This window comes from Ambystoma mexicanum, chromosome 11, assembly GCF_040938575.1.
Source record: "Ambystoma mexicanum isolate Mex_15411 chromosome 11, UKY_AmexF1_1, whole genome shotgun sequence".
Taxonomy (NCBI): Eukaryota; Metazoa; Chordata; class Amphibia; order Caudata; family Ambystomatidae; genus Ambystoma; species Ambystoma mexicanum.
The window spans coordinates 643,658,684-643,679,777 of NC_090934.1; the positions used below are offsets into that span (position 1 = coordinate 643,658,684).

General features: G+C 45.2%; 1 protein-coding gene across 1 annotated transcript in view; it reads left to right on the forward strand.

Moving 5' to 3' along the window:
- The window catches only part of ANO3 (anoctamin 3), a 2,087,603-nt gene extending 2,067,037 nt beyond the window's left edge, over nucleotides 1-20,566 (forward strand). Inside the window, exon 26 of the mRNA XM_069623502.1 lies at nucleotides 18,483-20,566. Within this exon, the coding sequence (XP_069479603.1) occupies nucleotides 18,483-18,665 (183 nt within the window). The 3' untranslated portion in view covers nucleotides 18,666-20,566. The remainder of the gene's footprint in view (nucleotides 1-18,482) is intronic.
- The last annotated feature ends 528 nt before the right edge of the window (nucleotides 20,567-21,094 follow it).

Here is a 21,094-nt window from a genome sequence, read left to right on the forward strand (position 1 = left end):
AATGATGGCCCGCAGCCCTCTGCTGCATACAAAAATGGTCCCCGGAGTAGTCAGGTGGTGGAGTTGATGGCAGTTCATCAGGCAATCCTCACTGCCGTCCAACAGCACCTGGTTAATTGGAAAACCAGAGGCATGCTATGTGCTAAAAACAAACCACTTAAACATGGCAAGCTAATCCAAAATATTGATGATCTGGTCTCTTCTAGTTGGATGACCGTCTATTGGAAGAAGATCAAGGGTTATTCAAGAATAGAGGAACCAGACAAAACTGGAAATGACCTAGCGGATCAGTTGTCCAAAACTGGAGCCATCCAGGGGGATATCCTCGAGATTGAGTACCTGTTGGAGGAAATCCAGGTCACTGCTATCACTAGGTCCCAGACAAATGCTCACAATGAACTCTCAACTGCCCAGTAGAGTAAGGAGACCCCGTATGCTGATTTAATCATGGCGCAAAAAGGGGATCTGATTATTGGTAAATTTTATCAACACATTGAGGACCCTGAGAACTTTCCTCTGACGGATACTGATTACATTGGGAAAGAGGACCTCAGGGTGTTGATGAAATGTCCAATAATATTCTGAATCCAATACGGTTTGTTGGTAAGGAGATCAACATCTGGCTGTGACCAGTGGGTGGTCCCTACCTCATTCCGAAGCCTGATGCTAAGTCACGCCCATGACACGGCCACAGCCGGTCATCAGGGGTTTCACACTACTTTAGAAATCTTGCGAGAGGTTGTATACTGGCCACACATGGGGCAGGACCTCGACCAATACTTGAAGGGGTGTCTTGTGTGTGCAAAATTTCAGCCAATATCATTCACACACCGAGCTCCCCTCCAGAAGAGGGGGATGACACTGCTTTGGTCAGATTTACAAGTAGACTTCATCGGGCCTGTGATTCGCTCCTCTAGGGAGGAACAAGTACATGTTAATCGTAACATGCTTGTTTACCAAATAGGTGGAATGTCTCCCGGCCTCAAATTGCAAGACAGAAACAGCAGCTGCCCTGATGATCAACCACATCTTCTCGCGTTTTGGCCTACCCCAAAGGATTGAGTCAGACCGAGGTAGTCACTTCACCAGCGAAGTGACGACAAAGATGTGGGAGATATTTGGGGTAAAAAGGAAACTTCACATTGCCTACCGGAGTCCTCTAGTGGTAGAGTTAAGAGGTACAATAAAACCATTGTGAGCATTCTAAAAAAGTTTGTGGCAGATCCTGATGGCCAGACATAAGGCAAGACGATAAGTGATGTTGTTGTGGCTATCCCCACCTGCAAAGGCAAACTGGCTGAGACATGAGAGATTGGGACCACTACAAAACCTTCCATTGCTTTTTGTTTTTTATGGGGAAACCATTGGATCATCCAATTGATATAAGGACAAAGACAATAAAGGTAAATGTCATAATTAGATGAATGTGCTAAAAAAGAAATGATAGGCATTCCAGCTAATAACAGTGTTAGCTATGTTCCTAGATTTTGACCAGAGAGAAAGACATTTTTTCCACCTTAAAACTTTCAAATTTGCAGCAATCACATTTCGACCATTAATATGCACAGATCACATTTGACTTTTCATTAGATTGAGGAAAATTACAGCCAGTAAAGGAACTATGCAACATTTAAATAAAGAACGTTGGTCAAGATGAACCCATAATGGTCAAGCACAGCCAATTTTTAACATATCCTGAGTCTCAAGCAGCCTGACTCTAAGGGCTTAATTCATAGAATCCAGCGCAGAGAAGGCACAATTGCTGCACACCGAGAGGGAGCATGCAGCAGCCGTGGTGCAAAGAAACAATTGTGCGGCACGCGTATTCATGGATTTCCTGAGGCATCACTAGCCGTGGCACAAGGAACATCAAGCAGTGCCAGTAATGCCCCCAACATGCCCCAAAGCGCAGTAAACAGCAAGTAAAATGCCAAACATGGCGCAAGCTCCCACGCCATACTGTCGAATGGGAAATCATATTATACCCTCTATATCGTATGTATATATATTGGCCTAGGCCAAGCCGCTCTGCGAGGAAATCCGCGTTGTAAGGTCCTGACCTTAGATCTGTGTTAGCCACCATTTTAAGTTCATCCACCATTTTACATTCTCATTCTAAAGACACCCTGTGTTCTACGATGGTGGACAGTGTCGTTTTGAATGTAACATGGCCATATTGACCTCTGTGTATAAGTTAATGTGTAAACTGCCTGCAGGCCAAATGTTAGGGTCATGTACTGAGACCTTGTCCTTCGTTGACTTGTGAATAGAGTATTACCTGTACCAACAAAACTAATCCATGAACATATATTGTGCACAATACTGTTTGAGCATCTAATGTGAATACTTGTTTAACTATATTGTATAAATGTGTACAAATGCTCAATATGAAATCCAAAGACACACTATTGCTATTGTAACTTGTTGGCGAATGTATTAAGGATAACTCCTAAATTTATAGATGCATAAATTAGGATTGAACTCGACACAAACCCTAGATCCGAGATTCATTAACTTACAAGTGGGTTGGACATCATGTTTTGGATTGTATAAAAGGTGCAACTATTCTGATGTAGATTCCCACTCACTGAACACAGCGAACAGGGCTGGTATTCGCTGTGTTGTACTGAGGGCCTGATAGCTATCTTTTGAACCCGCGTTTGTATTTCCTTTTGGGGTACTCAGCCTCGATATCTTCTTTTTGCTCACATGAAACCTTGGTGCGTACAGGGTATGCGGTGAGTTTCCATATGATTTCTCTGGGGTGCGGACCATGTATGAGCTGAGTTTCCACGTTATTTGGCTGTGGTACAGATGAGGTGCACGCTGAGTTTCCACGCAATTTGTCTGGAGTGCAGACAGGGTATGCACTGAGTTTCCATGTGATTTGGCTGGGGTGGAGACGGGGTACAAGCTGCGTTTCCATGAGATTTGGCTGGGATGCGGACAGGGTATGCGCTGAGTTTCCACGTGTTTGGCTGGGGTGTGGATGGGGTACGCGCTGAGTTTACGCACGATTTGGCTTGGGCGCAGACAGGGTAATCATGTGAAAACTCAGCACATGCCCCATCTGCACCACAGACAAATCACGTGGAAACTCAGCGCGTACCCTGTCCGCACCCTATTTGCTCCAAAACAACACGCGATACCCATACAAACCCACAGTAAGCAGACCCCTCCTGATGGAACACCCACATGCCAGCCCCCATCAACCCAGCCTGCAGACAGACCCTGCCACATGGGACACCCCAACCCCAGTCCCCATCACCCATCCCGCCACCCTGCAGTCAGCCCCCACAACATGGGACACCCCCAGCCCAGTCCCCATCACTGGTGCTGCCACCCTGTAGGCAGCACCCGCCACATGGGGTACCCCCAACCCCCACTACCCGTGACGGCAACCTGCAGGCAGCCCCACCACATGGGACACCCCCAGCCCAGCCCACTCACCAGTCCGCCACCCTGTAGGCAGCCCCCACCTCATGGGACACCCCAGCCCAGTCCCCATCACTGGTCCTGCCACCCTACAGGCAGCCCCTGCCACATGGGGCACCCCCAGCCCCCACCACCCGTGACAGCAACCTGCAGGCAGCCCCCGCCACATGGGACTCCCACAGCCCAGCCCCCATCACCCGTTCCGCCAGCCTGCAGGCAGCCCCCTCCACATGGGATACATCCACCCCAGCCCCATCACCCGTCCCGCCACCCTGCTGGCATTCCCCGCCACCTATGGCACCCATACCCCAAACCCCATCCCGCCAGCCTGCATGCAGTCCCCTCCAGACTGGACATCACCTGCATGCTGGATGCTGACATAGTGACTCACATTCACTCCATCGATGGCGTGTTCAGGAACTTTCTTGCTGTGTAGTGACACCACCCTTAGACTCCTGTTCATAAAATATCCTGCAAACACCAAAGAAACATACACCTGGGCCACAAGATTCAGTTTCCCAGCTGATCATACCCAATTGCTGTCTGCAACCATATCCCAACATACACATCACAAAACTGTAGTCAAAGAGAGGTCCTGCATGCCATGTGACAAAGTAATGTCAACAATCCACATGTACAAATAATCAAACAGTGACAGAATGCAAAGCACCCTCGATTAGTGTCACATGAAGAGACATTGGCCTGGCCTGTCATGGCATGAGCCTCAATGAGCATGCATCACCTGAACAGATAACCTTATAAAAACACGAGTGACCCTCCCATGTGTGAAGGACATAACATGACATACAATCAACTGTCATGTCATTCAGAATGCATATGTACACAAGTGTCCAAAGGGCCAAAGAGTCCTGGGAGGGGGAAGAGAGTGAAGACAGACACAAGAAACTTGTTAGTGCAGGTGCCATTGAGACGGTGCCAGTGCATGGGAAGTGGTGATTGATGAAATGTGGTTGCGGAGGTGCCAGTTCAGCCCATGGGAAGAACATCATTACAAACACACACAAAAAGACAACAAAGAGAATCTGCCCAGCTGGTGTCAATTCCAAGCCTATGTGCAGTCAGGAGGTGAAAACTGTTAGTAGGTGTCTGTTGGCATACATAAAAACAGTCTAAAAATTGGGCATGCCTGGGAGCCAGTGCAGGTGTGCAAGTGGCATGCGAGGGGAGCTTTTGCCAAGTTCAGAGGGTAGCCAGCAGACCATAGCAGATTCACACAGGACTTCATCTGGCAGAGGAGTACCAAAAGCACAAGAACAGAGGAAGACTTAAGTCATGATTGAGTACATGGCAATCATTCCGTGCCCTATCCCCCAACACTGAAGCCTTGTTCTGTCCATGTGTAAAACCATACCAATTGAAAAAAGGTATTGCAAAGCAATATGGCCAACTACACGAGAGACAATGAACTAAGCACAAAGACATGCTGGTGAAGGGCAAAGCACGACATGTGCATTACACTGCATCAAGCAAATGCTGGCCCAAAATTCAAAACACTGTACACTCCCATCACTCACCCCACCCACCACCCTCCCAAACACATTGAGGAACAATATACAATTATGCTGCACATGTGAAATAAAATGCCACTACACTGTGCATACTCCAACTCCACCTTGACACCCATGCACTGGTCATTCACACAGAATATTCCCCATGTAAATGGATGTCAAACATGACAAATGCATGCAAGTGTGCACACAGATGACCAACAATGGGCCTTACAAGAGACTCATAACAGAGTAAGGAAGTTTCAAACTTTGAAAAAATTAAAGATCAAACATCACTGGGAGCAAAATAAATGAAATATATTTAAAAGTGCATGAATCAACAAATCAGATGTAAGAATGTCCAAATGAAAATCCAGTGTATTTAAACAAAAGATTGAAAAGTCACAAATAAAGTCCATGTCCATAAATGATTTCCAGAAAGCAAATCCAAATGAAAAAAAAAACATTCCACCATGGTGAACACAAAAGTAGGGGAAAACATGAGACGTATGTACAAATGCAAAACAACTGCACATGAGTTTCACTGGCAAAGCTCACAACCATCATCACCCTCCACAACACACAGGTGCATGCAATTAACACGCATTCACAATCATGTCTGTCCTTCGCAACAGACAATCACATCCTTGGACAAGGCGCTGTTTGCCCCCAAAAACATTTCATTCACACACATCACCTTACAGTCATGTAGCATGCCACGGAGCTATCACATCAGAGTGCACTCAATGTCAATTTGGCAGCAACAGTCAAGCACATATTCAAATGCTTCAGTAACATCCATCCAGGAGTGTTGACCAGTCACACACTCACTTCTCAGACGCATGCACATGTACACCATGCATGTCCATGATGTTGGCGACAGGACCCATGTGTCACACCTCTCACACGGCCATGTCCATACACATGTATGCAACCATGTGCATGTTCTTATATGCTGCAGCGCATCACACATTGCAAAAGAAACACGTTTGATGTCACACATGCTTGAATGGACACACAGGAAGCACTGTCTGGGTCATGCACACAGACATCCATAAAAGAGGCATGCCTGCCATAAGGTCACAGTGCACACATCAACCACACATCAATATGCACAAGCACTATGGAGGACACCAACACACGGTCACTTACCAGTCGACTCCAGATGGAGCTGCAAATCCATGACCTGGGTGTGCAGCGGTGGGTATAACCACCCCAGGACTCACATTTTTTCGGTGCTCAACCGGACCCAGCGCTCCTCTTGGTTAACACCAGCCCGGAGGAAGTGCCGGGCTTGTGGTGGGTCCTGGCTTTGAACTCCTCCCAGCACTTGTGGACATGGTGGTAGTCGCAGGATGCCACCCCCTCTGCATTGATGGCACCCACGATGTTGGCCCAGATCATCTTCCGTCCTTCCTTGCCGACTTTACTTGGTCCGTAGAAGAGGGCATCATAATGCAGCAGGACTTGCTCTACCAGGATGTAAATTTATCTTGCACTTAAGCTGACAGCCCTCTGCCTAGCTGCCGGGGGGTTGCCACTTTTCTCTGATGATGTTAATTCAGACATGGCAACCCCCGAGGCAGGTGTGGGTGGGTAAGGTGGTCCTGTGGCTGGGCTGTGGAGCGGTGGTCTGGCACGTCGGGTGTCTTCTGGATCAGCAGAGGTGGTCACAGGTCCGATGACAGGAGCACTGGCAATGGCTGTACATCAGGCACCAAAATTGCAGGGCACGTGGGTAGCAGGCACACACAGTGGGCAGGCAGCAGCAGATGGCTCGTAGGAGGCAGCTCAGGGCCCCTGGAGGCAAGTAAACTGGCTAGAAGGCAGGAGTGTGGATCTTCCGTGTTACTCACATGGACAGCCGGAAACAGAGTGACGTTGCACATGCGGAAAGCGCGCATTAGCATGAAATCAGAGGAAAGAGCCTAATTGCGTAAGTTACGTGACACATGCTGAACGTTGGGCGTGGTGTTCAGGATCGGGATAAAGTAGTGCGTAGGAGACCATCACACGCTTGTGCGAGTTATAGCAGATGGAATTGTGGACTTAATTTCCACACAATCTCTTCACTACAGCCACTTTCCTCTGATGATGTTAATTCAGACATGGCAACCCCCGAGGCAGGTGTGAGTGGGTAAGGTGGTCCTGTGGCTGGGCTGTGGAGCGGTGGGCTGGCACGTCGATTGTCTTCTGGATCAGCAGAGGTGGTCACAGGTCTGATGACAGGAGCACTGGCAATGGCTGTACATCAGGCACCAAAATTGCAGGGCACATGGGCAGCAGGCACACACAGTGGGCAGGCAGCAGCAGATGGCTCGTAGGAGGCATCTCAGGGCACTTGGAGGCAGGTAAATTGGCTAGTAGGCAGGAGTGTGGATCTTCTGTGTTACTCACATGGACAGCCGGAAACAGAGTGACGTTGCACATGCGGAAAGCGCGCATTAGCATGAAATCAGAGGAAAGAGCCTAATCGCATAAGTTACGTGACACATGCTGAACGTTGGGCGTGGTGTGCAGGATCGGGATAAAGTAGTGCGTAGGAGACCATCACAAGCTTGTACGAGTTATAGCAGACGGAATTGTGGACTTAATTTCCACACAATTTCTTCACTACTTCGACCGAGCGAGCTTCTTGTTTTGGTGGGGGATTGCTTCCGTACACACGCGCATGTACTTTTGAGGCTAACAGTGAGTTGTTTACACATTTTGCATACAGTGGGTGCCCCTGTGTGTCGATTACCTGCTTACTTAACATCACAGTAGCTTACGTGTCCTTCTTTTGTGTTGCTGGGTGCCACAGCGTACTGCATAACGTTTGTTCTTTTCACAAGGGCTACCGAGGTGTCGCATACACATATATTATTCATTTTTGGAGTTCCTGTGCATTATGCAGCTCATTCTTTCCCCCTGGGGTTACATTGAGCCTTGCAGGAGCACACTGGTACATTTAACATCACGTACAATGCACGCTCACTGAATTGCCCAGGACAATTGATAGCTATGTCTCCCATTACACCATTCCAAAGTGCCATGAGTGGGAGGGCAACAAGTGGGAAGGCTGGCCGATGTGGCTCAGGCGCCCAAGGCCATACAGGGAGAGCTATGACCCCCCACCCAACAGCGTCAGGCAGATGCAGCTGATGCTGACATTCCCAGCACCTTGGATCCAGGAGTAGCATTGCCATCTGCTGTCCACACGAGGCAGGGTGAAGAAGCTGCAGGGGCAGCTGCAGCAACCACCACCCAGGCTCAGAGTCACCCAGCCAGGCTTGTACTGGTCCAGGCCAGGCCTACAGAGACCCAGGGGCAGATGTCCTTGTCTCCAAGGACAAAAGACATGCAGAGAAGGGTCCTGGCACCAGCACCCATGGTCCTGGAGCAGCATTGCCATCTGTTGTCCACACCAAGCTGGGTGAGGAAGCTGCAGGGGCAGCTGCAGCAACCACCACCCGGGCTCAGGGTCACGGATCCAGTCCTGTAGTGGTCCCGGCCCAGGCCCACAGAGACCCAGATGTGGATGTCCTTGTCTCCAAGGGCAAGAGACATGCAGTGAAAGGTCCTGGCACCAGCACCCAGGTACAGATGCCTGCAAGACTACCTACAGTCCCATCATCAGTGGGTGATTCAACAGCCATGCTCCAGCCCCTACTGACCCAAGTGGTCCCAGCCACTCAGGGTCTGTACGACCGTGCAAGAAGGCAAAACGTGCAGTAGGCAAACAGGCTTAGACCCAAGGCACGGCACAGGAGACCCACACGTTGAGGAAGAGAAGCTTCAGTGATTAGGAACTCAAGCTCCGCATGGACTACATACAGGAACATGAAGGTGACATGCTTGTGCGGGCAAGGAGAACACATACGCCTGCCCAGCGTATGGCCCACTGGCAGCTCGTCACTGATTGTGTCAACGCCTAGGGCAATGAGAGGCGCAGCTGCTGAGGCAATAAAGCATTGGAATGACCTCTGGCACCGAGCCAAAGATAAGCTGGGTGCCAACTACGCCTCTACTCTTGTGACTGGAGGTGGGTCACCACAAGAGGATTAATAACTCACTCCACATGAAGAGATCATTAGTGATATGATTGATGTGGAGCAGATCCAAGGCTTGGGAGACCTGCCAATTTATGAGGAAATGTCTGGTGAGTGCTGATGCGTATGTGTCTAGGACATGTGTATGTTGCTTGGATGAAGTGTAATGATTGTCTGGCAGTTCTGCCTGCATTTACATGACTGCCATGGTTGAACCATGTCATGGTGGACTGACACATGCTTGTTGTTCTGTAGGCTGCATGTACACAATGTGCTGCACACTGTGACAATCCTCATCACCACACCAGCTCACTCCTTCCATGCCATTCTCTGTCTAGCCTCTCTTGGCCCTCTTCCTGCTCCAACCTGTGATGGCGGATAGCATATGATAATCTTCCACTCCATACTCGCCTTCTCTCCGCACATCTCTGACATCTCTGAGGGGTCACCCTGCCAGCTGCACCTCCTCAGAGGTATTCCTCCTTTCCTTTCTTTCCCCCAGCAGCTCACTGTCTCCAGAGGACTAGTAATTCCTATGGTGGGGTACTGCAATGGCCTCTACTAAGATTTCTGTGCTTCTACTCTCTTCACTCTGCAACTCATCCAGAACTGGACTGTGGGAATTGTCCTTTTGTCTTGGGGCCAGGTATTGTATCTCCCTAGGACTGTGATGATGGCACTGGCACCCAGTGGCTACGCCTGTTCATTTCCAAACCATGTGAATTGTCCACAAGCCCTTATCGGTCCTGGGGCCGCAGGTCCTTCAACTCCATCTTCCAAATTTTCTTCCTTTTCATGGTTTTGATCATCCCTTTCCTACTCCCTCAGGGTCAGTTACTTCTTATAGCAATTAGTTGGTGGTTAATATCTATCTTCAGCTGGGGCCTCCCTCTGGTATAGCCTCCCTACCTCAATGGACTTGGAGGTGACCCTTCTCTGGGTCTGAAGGCCATTCTGACGCTTCCTCATGTGCTGTGCTTTCTCTTCTCCTCTCCCCTGCTGGAGTCCTGGATGACTGAGAGAATGCACTAGTCACCTGCTCACACTCTGATCTCGGACACGGGCCACTGAGCCACCAGTTGAAACCCATGGGCTGCCTTCGTGCCATCCCCCACACTCGGTGGCTGTTTACTGTATCCCTACAACAATCTACCAGCAATTGACACCTGATGTCTGCACTTACACTTCGACCAGCCCGCCACATTTTTATTACTGATTATGTTGTTGTATTTTATTTGGATGCCGGTCCCCTGTACTGCACTGCCCACTACCACTTCCAACCCCAGGTCTCACCTTCACTGTGCCTATTCACTTGTGTGATGTCAATGTGACCTGGCCTCATGGGATGGGTGTGTCTGGCTTCATTCTATTCCACCATCCTTGTATCATAGCACCTTGTGACACCTGTGTGTATTGAGTTTGTGTCATGACATGACACAAACTCAATACACACAGGTGCCACATCCATTGTACATGGCTCTGGGACAGTAGTCAGCAAGTTCCATCTCATGCCGTTTAACTGTTCAGGCATGGCTATGCTACGTGGCATATGTGTATTTGCATCAGAGATGTTGGTGATTGAACTATGCCAGTCAGGTGCTTGTGTGTGAAGCAGGTGCTATGCACCATGCACTACATGTGGTATTTAGCCCTTCCACACATGTCCATGGTTGCTTTCATGCTACCCTTCACTTGCATTGACACTGAGTACGTGTGGGTGTTTGTGGCATGGCAGGTTAATGTGTTGCATGACAACATTGTGATGCCTATTTGTGTGGGCTATGTTATGTACATGGGTCTTAATGTATTTTTCTGTACATGTACAGGTGATGAAGCACTGGATGGAGAGGAGGAGGTGGAGGAGGAACAGGATACTGATCCGCAAACAAGCACCAGTGGAGGATGTGGTGTGGCAGCCCATGATTAACCACTGGTGCTACAGTCAATCCTGGACCTGACTCAGCATGAGTCGGCCTCTGATGATACGTGTGTCTCTGGTGACAAACTGGAATTTGATTCCTCTGTGCTGTCGCTGGTGAGTGTATTGAGTGTGGGTGCTGTTGTATCCCAAACGTCTGAAGGGGGACAACCCCTCACAGGGCCAGTCAGTGTTGGCATGTCCGTCTGTGGTGGTTACGGCTGCAGGGCCACGCTCCACAGTAGTGACTCCTGGTCCTGGGCTAGCTTCTCAAGGGAGGGACGCAGTCCTGCAGCCACAGACAGTGCCTTCACATCAAGGGCCAGGTTCCCATGGCCCAGGCAGGCGTGGGGTCCACCAACGTGGTGGCCGTGTGTTATCGGTTGATACTGTGTGGGAGCAGTCCATGTATGCTGTTGCACAACAAGCTGCTTCATATGAGATGTTGTCTCAGGGCATGGATTGGGGGGCCAATTCCATGATAACCCTGCAAGACAGGTGGAGCACTACCTGGAGGTATTGTGGTCCACATGCCGCTCACACAGTCTGCACATGGTGGCCATCAACAGAAGCTGATGGGCAGAACTGAGGGTTCTGCACTCATCAATGTCTGCAGAGGGTCAGGCCCACAGGGATGCCCTGAGGTTAGAGTATAGGTCCCTTAGAACTACACTGGCTGCTCTTGAGGCAGTCCACAGTAGACGGTCTGAACAGCAGATGCAACAGTTGACTCATACCATCACGGAGGAACTCGGAACATCCCGTGAGGTGTTGCATGGGGACCTCTGAGCCATCATGTTGCAGATGCAATTATCTCAGTCCTACATGGCCACTGCCATGAGGACCAGGCTAGGGCTATGCATAGTGATCCTCCCTTACTACACCAGTGGGTGGCGACAGCAGCAACAGGTCTCCCGATCCATGCTAGCCGTGCAGCCCATTAACCCGTAGAGTGTTTTTTTTTTCTTCTCAACATCCACACATTTGGGTGTTGACATGCACCCTGTACCTCCTCCCTCCTGGCTGCCCCCCGCACCCGGTGCCCCATGGGCATTTTTTTTTAACTTGTTTTCTGTATATTGTGCATTTATGTGACAGTGTGTTGCTTTGTGTGTCAGCCAAGGGCATCCACTGTAGATTCCAGCTGGACCCATGCAGACTTGTCTCGTGTTCGTATATTTCTTGTTTGTGCCTTAGGGTCCAGACACATATGCCACTCCTGCTTCCCCTTTCCATGGGCTTCCAAGGAGTGCAGCATGTAAAATTAACTTACACAGAGGCATTGGGCTTCCATTATATCCATGGGAAGTCTCAAGTCCGACCTGTGTATACACCCCTAGTGGGATTCATGATTGTTTGTCTGCTACATGGTTAGCATCCCTTTTTGTTTGGACATTGAGATCCATCCTTTGTTCATGTTCCATCTTCATGTATTAGCTTGACTGTCTCCATTATTGTTAGCCTTCCCGCTATATGTGCTTCCCTGCCCCCTTTGGTTAGCAGTGCCACACGAATATAAAAGGGTTGCATGTGAAAGTCACTACACATTGAGGCATCCACTGTAGATTCCAGCTGGACCAATGCAGACTTGTCTCATGTTCGTATATTTCTTGTTTGTGCCTTAGGGTCCAGACACATATGCCGCTCCTGCTTCCCCTTTCCATGGGCTTGCAAGGAGTGCAGCATGTAAAATTAACTTACACAGAGGCATTGGGCTTCCATTATATCCATGGGAAGTCTCAAGTCCGACCTGTGTATACATCCCTAGTGGGATTCGTGATTGTTTGTCTGCTACATGGTTAGCATCCCTTTTTGTTTGGACATTGAGATCCATCCTTTGTTCATGTTCCATCTTCATGTATTAGCTTGACTGTCTCCATTATTGTTAGCCTTCCCGCTGTATGTGCTTCCCTGCCCCCTTTGGTTAGCAGTGCCACACAAATATAAAAGGGTTGCATGTGAAAGTCACTACACATTGAGGCACATGTGCAATTATGAACGGTCGCTGTCAGACAGATTCACTCTTGGGTCCTGTGTTTCTGGTATGTAGTACTGGCCAATTGATGTTCTTGTGTACATTATTATTTTGCTGTGTGAGAGTGAGTTCTTTCTGTATTTGTTCCATTGATCGTTGAGCACTTTGTGACAGTAGTGTTATGTGTTGGCCATTTCTTTGTCTTTTTTGATATTGCATCCCATGGCATGGTGTGTCAACCAGGTGACATGAAGTGTGGGATCGTTTAGGTGACATGCCGGCATTTGGATGTGTACTTTGGCATGGTGTTAGTGGCACACTCCATCTTCTATGTTTTCCTTTTGTGCACACCAGATTGAGTTAGTTTAAGTTCTATTGGATGCACACAATGTAGCATTTCCAAGGACAGATTCTCAGGGGGGTAATGTTGGGAAAGATGATTGTCACTTTGTCATCATCGATTGTCACCTGCAATGTGCCAGGGCTGTGTGCACTCAGCAGGGGTTAGATCTTAGGTGAAAAATGGTGCCACAAGCTGGGTATGGGCAGCCTCACCACGTGCCCTTTCCCCTCCCATGCGCAGCCACAGTGCATGTGGTTGGGGATGTGGAGGCACCACCATGTCCACCGGTATGCCATGCTGTATTGCAACATTGTGCAGGACACATGCTGCCACAATGATCCTGCACACTACTGGTGGTGCACATAATAGCTTAACACTAGAGTGGTCAAGGGAGTGGAAGCGTGACTTTAGCACTCCAAATGGGCGCTCCACTATGAACCTAGTTGCAATATGGGCTGCGTTGTATATTACCTGGGGTGGTGTGGTGGGGCTCTGTATTGGCGTCATCATGTAGGTGCTCAGCGGGTAGGCACTGTCCCCTGTGGAGGAGAGATGGTGTGTCAGTGGTGTGGTTTTGTCTGTGTGAGACATGCATGCATTTGCAGGGCCATTTGTACTCACCATTGAGCCATGTGTTGACATGCCTCTGAGTTTCCAGAGCCCGGTGTAGGGGTGCCATTCTGAATATGAAACTATCACGGGTGGACCCTGGATAGTTTGCAAATACAGAGGTAATGATTCCCTTGAAATCACATACAACCTGCACATTGGTGGAATGCCAGTGCTTGCGATTGCGATAGATGTGCTCTGTGGCCCTAGGTGGAAGTAGGGCCACATTGGTTCAATCGATGGCACCAAGCACTTTAGGGAAGTGTGGCACCCCATAAAAGACCTGGACCACGGCCCACCTTTCCGAGGGTGTTCTGGGCATGTATATGTGCCTGCAGACAGAGGGGCGGGCAGTCGCGTTTACCAACACCTGGTGTAGGCAGCGTGACTGCGTGGGCTGTGAAATGCCCCTGGCTATGGCATTTGTCTGCTAAAATGACCCAGTGGCCAAAAAATGCAGTACATTGAGCTCCTTTTCCAAGGGGCTCAATGCTTGGGAGCACAAGGTGGGTGATGCGAGGTCATCTTCGCACTCCGTGACCAGGTCTAATATGATATGAGGTGGAAACCTATACCTGCCATTGACCTGGTCATCAGGCATCCCAAAAAGGCTGGTCATGGGTAAAAAAAATGCATGCCGTGGCTATCCTCCTCTTCCTGCGGTGTCCTACAATCACTGCTGTGAAAAATGGTACATTTATTGTAGCAGTATACGCGCGTTGGGTTTTCGCGTGCCCTTTTTATGTATTGTTTTTAGTGCGCAATGACGCTTACGCCAGCTTTCGCGTGGCGGATGTGTTTCCGGATTTACGCGTCTTTTTCTGTGTGCAGGTGAGCCGTGTTCTATTCCATGAATACGTGTTGATAGCTCACGTGTGGGCGTTGCGAATATTTTACTGTGGTACTTCCCACATAACAGCCACATTTACGCTTGTTCCCCACTCCATGTGTTCCGCCCCCTTTTTAGGTGACTGCGCAAGACGGTATGCGCCTTCGCTGGGAGTCTCGCGCAAGGCATTTGTGGTGTCGCAGTGACATGTTGGACCGCAGGGATTCAACGCAAGTCTCGGGTAAGGCATGCGCATTGTGTTCCATGAATCGACAAACGGGCGCTTGCGCGTGTTGCACGCAAGCACCCCTTTTTCCATGCAATTTCATTCCATGAATCGGGCCCTTTATATTTAGCAATTTGTAGGGCATCTTGTCTTCCAATGGGACAAAATAATTTAGTCTACGCATCTTATTTTTCTCTTCTTGCAAATATTTTTGTTTTTCGGTTAATTTTTTAACTGTATTTCAATTGTAAGATGTGAAGGTGGAAGACAAGGCAGAATGAGTTTTGTCCACGGGCAGAATATGGTGGTCAAGGAGCAAAACCAGGAAAACAATCAGTGGCATTATTTCTTACAAATTATAAGGCATAAAGAAGGGACGTAACACAACCATTGACCCATCAAAGACCAATGCCCCAACAGTGTATCTTCTGTAAACATAGTTCATTTGAAACCAAACGCTGCAACGTAAAAGTGATTCTTGATGGATGCAAACACAACAGCTAATAAAACTACCAAAATCTAAAATGCATACAGACATAAAAGATAAGCAGTCAGATTGCAACCGTTGTGAGTTGCTTTGCAAATCCTGTGATGTATTTAAACAGCAACGTGTTGTAAAGGTTGCTAAACCAAATTGATGCTCATGATTATAGTCCATACTTGCTTGTTCCAAAGTCTTACCTTTAGCCTCAAGGTCGCAGCTCTCATCATTCTTTTTGATCTAATGTTACACTGTATGCTGTTGTTCCTATTGTTTATAATTAATCCCACATTTGACAGATAAGGAAAGACCACAGTGATAACATGATTTGCCAGATTAGACAGTTTGTTTCAAATGGTAATTCTGGGATTAGAAACTGCATCTCCTGTTTCCAAATAAGAAAATGCACTACCTGGCTGCATCTCCACTTTTTCCTCATCAATATGTTTGATTTGATGTAGCACATTATACTATAAGAAAGCATGCCTAAGTAATGTGCTCAAGATCAAGCAATTGGTCTTGTCAGTCAAATTTGATCAGAGTATAACTCATGATTTATGCCTTTTGCCTTGACAAGGGGACAACCTGCATCTAACAAGTTTGAGTTCTATTAGGTCTAACTATTGCCTTCATCCTTCAGATGTAAATTACGTGAGTGCCATTACATTGGTTTATAGCAGCTACTGTAACATGTGTTAGAAATTAGAGGAATCCAGCATTAAGTACCATATAAAAATGCAATAAAATGAGAATCCAGAAACTACAATGCTAAGATTGGCAATGTATTCATTAGTTCTTTTGTTTTATACACCTCCCTTTCCTATCCTTGATAGCTCCCCCTTTTATCAACTTTATTGCATCCACTACTCTGTGGGAAAATGGAAAAGAAAGGTGCACATGTGCCTCAGTGGATATAAACTGACAGTGTTACTGTGTCTTTGGGTTTTTGGTTTGGGAATGAAGTAAAGGAGTAGCATGTGTTCTTAGGTGTTGGAGGATATGTGCGGTTGGATTGATGGGTGGATATGCCAGGAGAATGTCTTGACGGGGTGCTTGGGACACTACACGAATGGGGATTAACACATTTACCAGCACCTGACTTTCCAGCCGCCAGACTCGTAATGGTACAATTTTACAGGTCCGGCGGCAACCTACCGGTAGCACCGGCAGGGTTACCGCCGACCCGTCATGAGGTCAATTGTAATAAGAGAAATAATATTTACTGGCTATCCATTTACCATCCATCTCATGACCAATAATGATGGTATCTCTTCATCTGCTCAATATTGATTTTCATCTTGTCTACTAATTTGTTAATTTTCTGTTTCATATGTAGGTGATATTTCTGTGTTTCTCTCAGTTCTATGGTGTGCCACTTTGTTGTTTATGTATTCCTGTTCTTTTTACTGTCTTGTTGGTTTCACGATCCTGCCAGGTGGTTTTAGAGCTCTCTTCTATGCCACGACACTCAGTTTTTATTTCCTTTAACTTTATTTACTGAGAATCTTCATCATTGCCTAACGGTCTCTCTTCAACTGAACTCGGGAAGGCTCTGCATTATTTCTGTCTAAAACCTAATTGGAAAGTAGACTGACATGCTTTTTCTTCCTGCTGCAATTGCAATTATGCAATTATTAGCCATGTATATATTATCTTCTCCTCTTAAGATACCTATTGCTTGTCCGGCCCTTAATCTAGTCTTTGTTTCTGATTCTTCCTTTTCTTGTTAAATCCAAATTCTGTCAATACTTGTGTCTCTCTTTTTTTAATTATATAATGTATACCGCTCATCGTTTTCAAAGTTCCTTTTTATCCCAAGCTGTTCCATACATGTTTTCGTAATTAAATGATCACTGTCCTGTTTAGATGGTTGGGTACTTCTATTGCAGTCTATTTAGCATTCTGTTTTGTATTTTTTTGTATCCTCAAATCTTGTTCCTCTCTGTTGTCTTATTATTTCAATATTTGAGTTTCACATACTTTTAAAGTTGCTTATTCTTTTGTTCCTCTTGACCGTTCTGATCTTATTTCACTTCATCAACCCCCAAGTCAATTGTCTTTCATTTGTGTTTGCTATTTTACTTATGTGCATCACTTTGGATGAAAATGTTCTATAGATTACATACAAATAAATAAATAAGTGATGGTGGACCACCTTTCTTAACCAAGCAACCACCATGGGAGTATGGTTCATAGTCATGAAGTGCATTTTAGATTTGCCAGTAGTGTTTAGCTGGTCATTAAAATTTGGTGGCCAACCAATCACTTTAGTGTTGCAACTTTCAATCTTCTTGGGACTGCTGCAGGCCTTCGGGGGTTTATAGTGTTTGCATAGATTTTGCAACGAAAAAATGTGCATCAAATGAATGGTTTTCTTTTTTTGGGGGGGGTCCCCCCTCCAATCCTCCATTTTTTTGCCTTAAAAACCTATCCTCAAAGAAATTAACCCTTTAACACACAAAAATATGCATTTGATGCATATTTTTTCATTGGAAAACCCTTGATGGAAAACCATTTGATGAAAAACCATTTGATGCAAATACCAGATAGCACTTTCGGGCTATCATGTGCATTCCAACCTTATCCTCAGGAATCCATGCAATACATACTTATCTGTTCAGATACCATGCTTCCACTGATCAGGAATGCAGCTGGGAAATGGCCATATAAGGCTCACATCCATTGCCACCATGTTGTCGACATACCTGATTTGTATGGCTTATTGTCAATAAACACTACATGTTTTTATGGTGTAAAAAAATATTGTTAAATTCTGGTTTAATGCTAACATATGCATCCATAGGTATGTTAAAGACAACCTCTATGCTGATATGCTGTACATGATAACGACCAACACTATATTGGTATGCTATAGATATTACAGGATATCAGACTGTTAAGGACTGTGTCTATGTTGATATGCTGTAGATAGTGCCTGGTCAAGGATGACCTCTAAGGTGTAATAATGTGCATTCTATCTTGTTAAAGACCAATTGTACACATTCGATAATGTCTAGTTCAAACCATCACTTTGCTGGAGTGCTGTAGATCTTTTATTTAGGATCACCTGTATTTGTTGATGCTATATATACTTATAATCTTTCTAACATGTGTTTGTTTCCTTCAGCACCTTGTATTTGGAATTAAGTCATTCATTGCCTACCTGATCCCTGACATGCCCAAAGACTTATGTGACAGAATGAGACGTGAGAAGTACCTAGTGCAAGAGATGATGTATGAGGCAGAGCTTGAGCATCTGCAGAGGGAACGGAAAAAGAATGGGAAACACTATCACCATGAATGGCCTTAATTGATCGCTGGTTGAAGTAGCAGCAACTGCACTATGGGGAAATGAACTACTGCGGCTTAACAAACCAAGGCAGTATCCACCTTTAATGCAGATCATCGATATGTGTATTCCCTGTCACTGCTTCTGGAAAAATGCTTCGTTGTGAACTGGAAACTGAATTCCCCAGAAGGACTTAAGGAATAGCCATACCTAGGATTGATCGGCTGCAAGTTAATAGACATTTTTGGAGGCCCATACTGTGCTTGTGGAAAGAGCATCGATAGCCTGAAATTTTGGAAACATGAGCCGTACCATATGTCCCATTTGATTAAGCAAGACATTGACTTCTTAATGGCAAAATGGAATATAGAAATATGAAGTCTTTTGAAATGCGACTTCGTACATTGTACCTATTGAGATCCTGGTTATAAAAACATGACAGGCAGCCCATGTGTCTTTCTTAGCTTTTTCTTGGTTGCGCTTTTTCAGATATGAGTAAGAATAACCGTTGCCTTCATGATCATAACTTGAACTGATGTAAATAATTATAACTTTTGACTTGTTTCTAAAATATTTGTCAGATTCTCCTGAAACTGTGGTATTGGATCTGTTAAAGTAACTCAGAAGTCAACATGACTGCGAGTGAAATCAACATTAACTATGCAGTTCTTGGTTTACATGCTACTTTTAGGTTATCTTTATCCTTGAAACCAAAAATGTCTTGTAAATAAAAACATCCAGTGTATTAGGAATTTGCATATCACGTTCAATGAAGTAGTTAATTTAACAGGAGTATTTAGATACACATTTCCATTGAAGCTATGCATTTTGTATGTGGAGGTACTAAAAGACCCGGCATACCATATCACGCTTTAAGCTAAAATAGCATGACTCCCTATCTTAGATACAGCATTATGTTGCATTTTTAATTTATGTATGCAGGTGGTTGTTTCATTTCACCACCACAACACAGTTCAAATATGTTAGATGTAAACATGTATGCAAGCAAGAATATATGCAGATACATGGAATATAGTGTAATCAATGTAAGGCTTACTTTGCACACAAAAAAGAGAAAACATAAACAGAACGTTCACTATTCTTTCAATATAATTATTCTGCTAATGTGCTATGCTTTAAACCACTGCAGGAAAGATATAATCTATACATTGATTTCAGTATTATTTATGTTTTTTTAAATCTCCACACAAATGTGTGTGCAGTTTCAAGTCAACTGCAATCCTATAAAACTTACAAATAGTATTTTGGAATTCTAGTGGAATAGGTTTCAAATTATTTTTGGCTTTTAACTAAACAAAACCATTGTGTACATTGGATAGTTCCGAATTTAAGATATTTGTGCACAAAATTCCAAATAATATATTCATAAATATGTTGTAAATTCTAAAACTGTACAAGTTAAACATTTCTTAATATTGCAAAAAAGAATGAAAGGTTTTATCTATGTTTCTTGCAAATGCCAAATGGAAATCTAGTTTAGGTGAGTTCAGGTGTATAAATGGGATTCTGTATAAAATGTTTACAGCTTATTGTAAATGTGTCTATAAAAACAGTGGTAATAAACAATTATTGGCAATTAGTGTAACATCTTTTAAATGTCACATTATAGAATTCTAACATTATTTCAATAACATTATATTGTCAGTGGCAAAGACTTGCAATTGCTGTACAATATGGCACACTCAATTTACCAATAGTGGACATTTCACTATCATTGCTCAAAAACAACCAGAGGTTACTTTTCTAAACGTGCATCTTCTTACTTTTCTAGCAACATGGTCTGCTATGAGTGAGTATTGGTGGGAAAGTAGATTGCATCCAGAAAATCATGAAAACATGGAATTATTGAAGCATGGTCTTACATGTTTATGCACTGAACATATTATGACACACATATAAAAGACATTTTTTTTTTTTTTTTTTTTTTTTTTTTTTTAATGTTTTGTTTGATTTTACAAACTTTTCATTTTCATTTCTTCATTAAAAAAATTATTAAAAAGAAATATAAATAAAATACGACAAAAGAAACTAGACAAAATGACATTATGAAGTAGGAGCATCATAGAATCCTTGTTTCTGTTTCCTTCGATCATTTCAAATGTCATTAGTTAATAGCTATCCAGAATTTAATAATTGTTAAAATTAACTTTTGATCTTGACCTCTTAACAGATTGTCCCATCTTTCTTTGGTTGTGAGTTGTTTATTTGATATACCAAAATAGTCTCTGTGTAGAGATCGTTGTTCTTTCAAGGCCGTGCAACTCATAACCAAGTGAAATAAAGTTTCTTTGTTGGTTGCACTTTTACAAAAACGGCAGTATGATGTTATTTTGTTTGTTTTATCCATCATAGCTTGATACTCTTGTGTAGGTAGGATATTTAGCCTAAATCTAAAGAACAGGTCACGGATATGACAATCCGGGAAGATG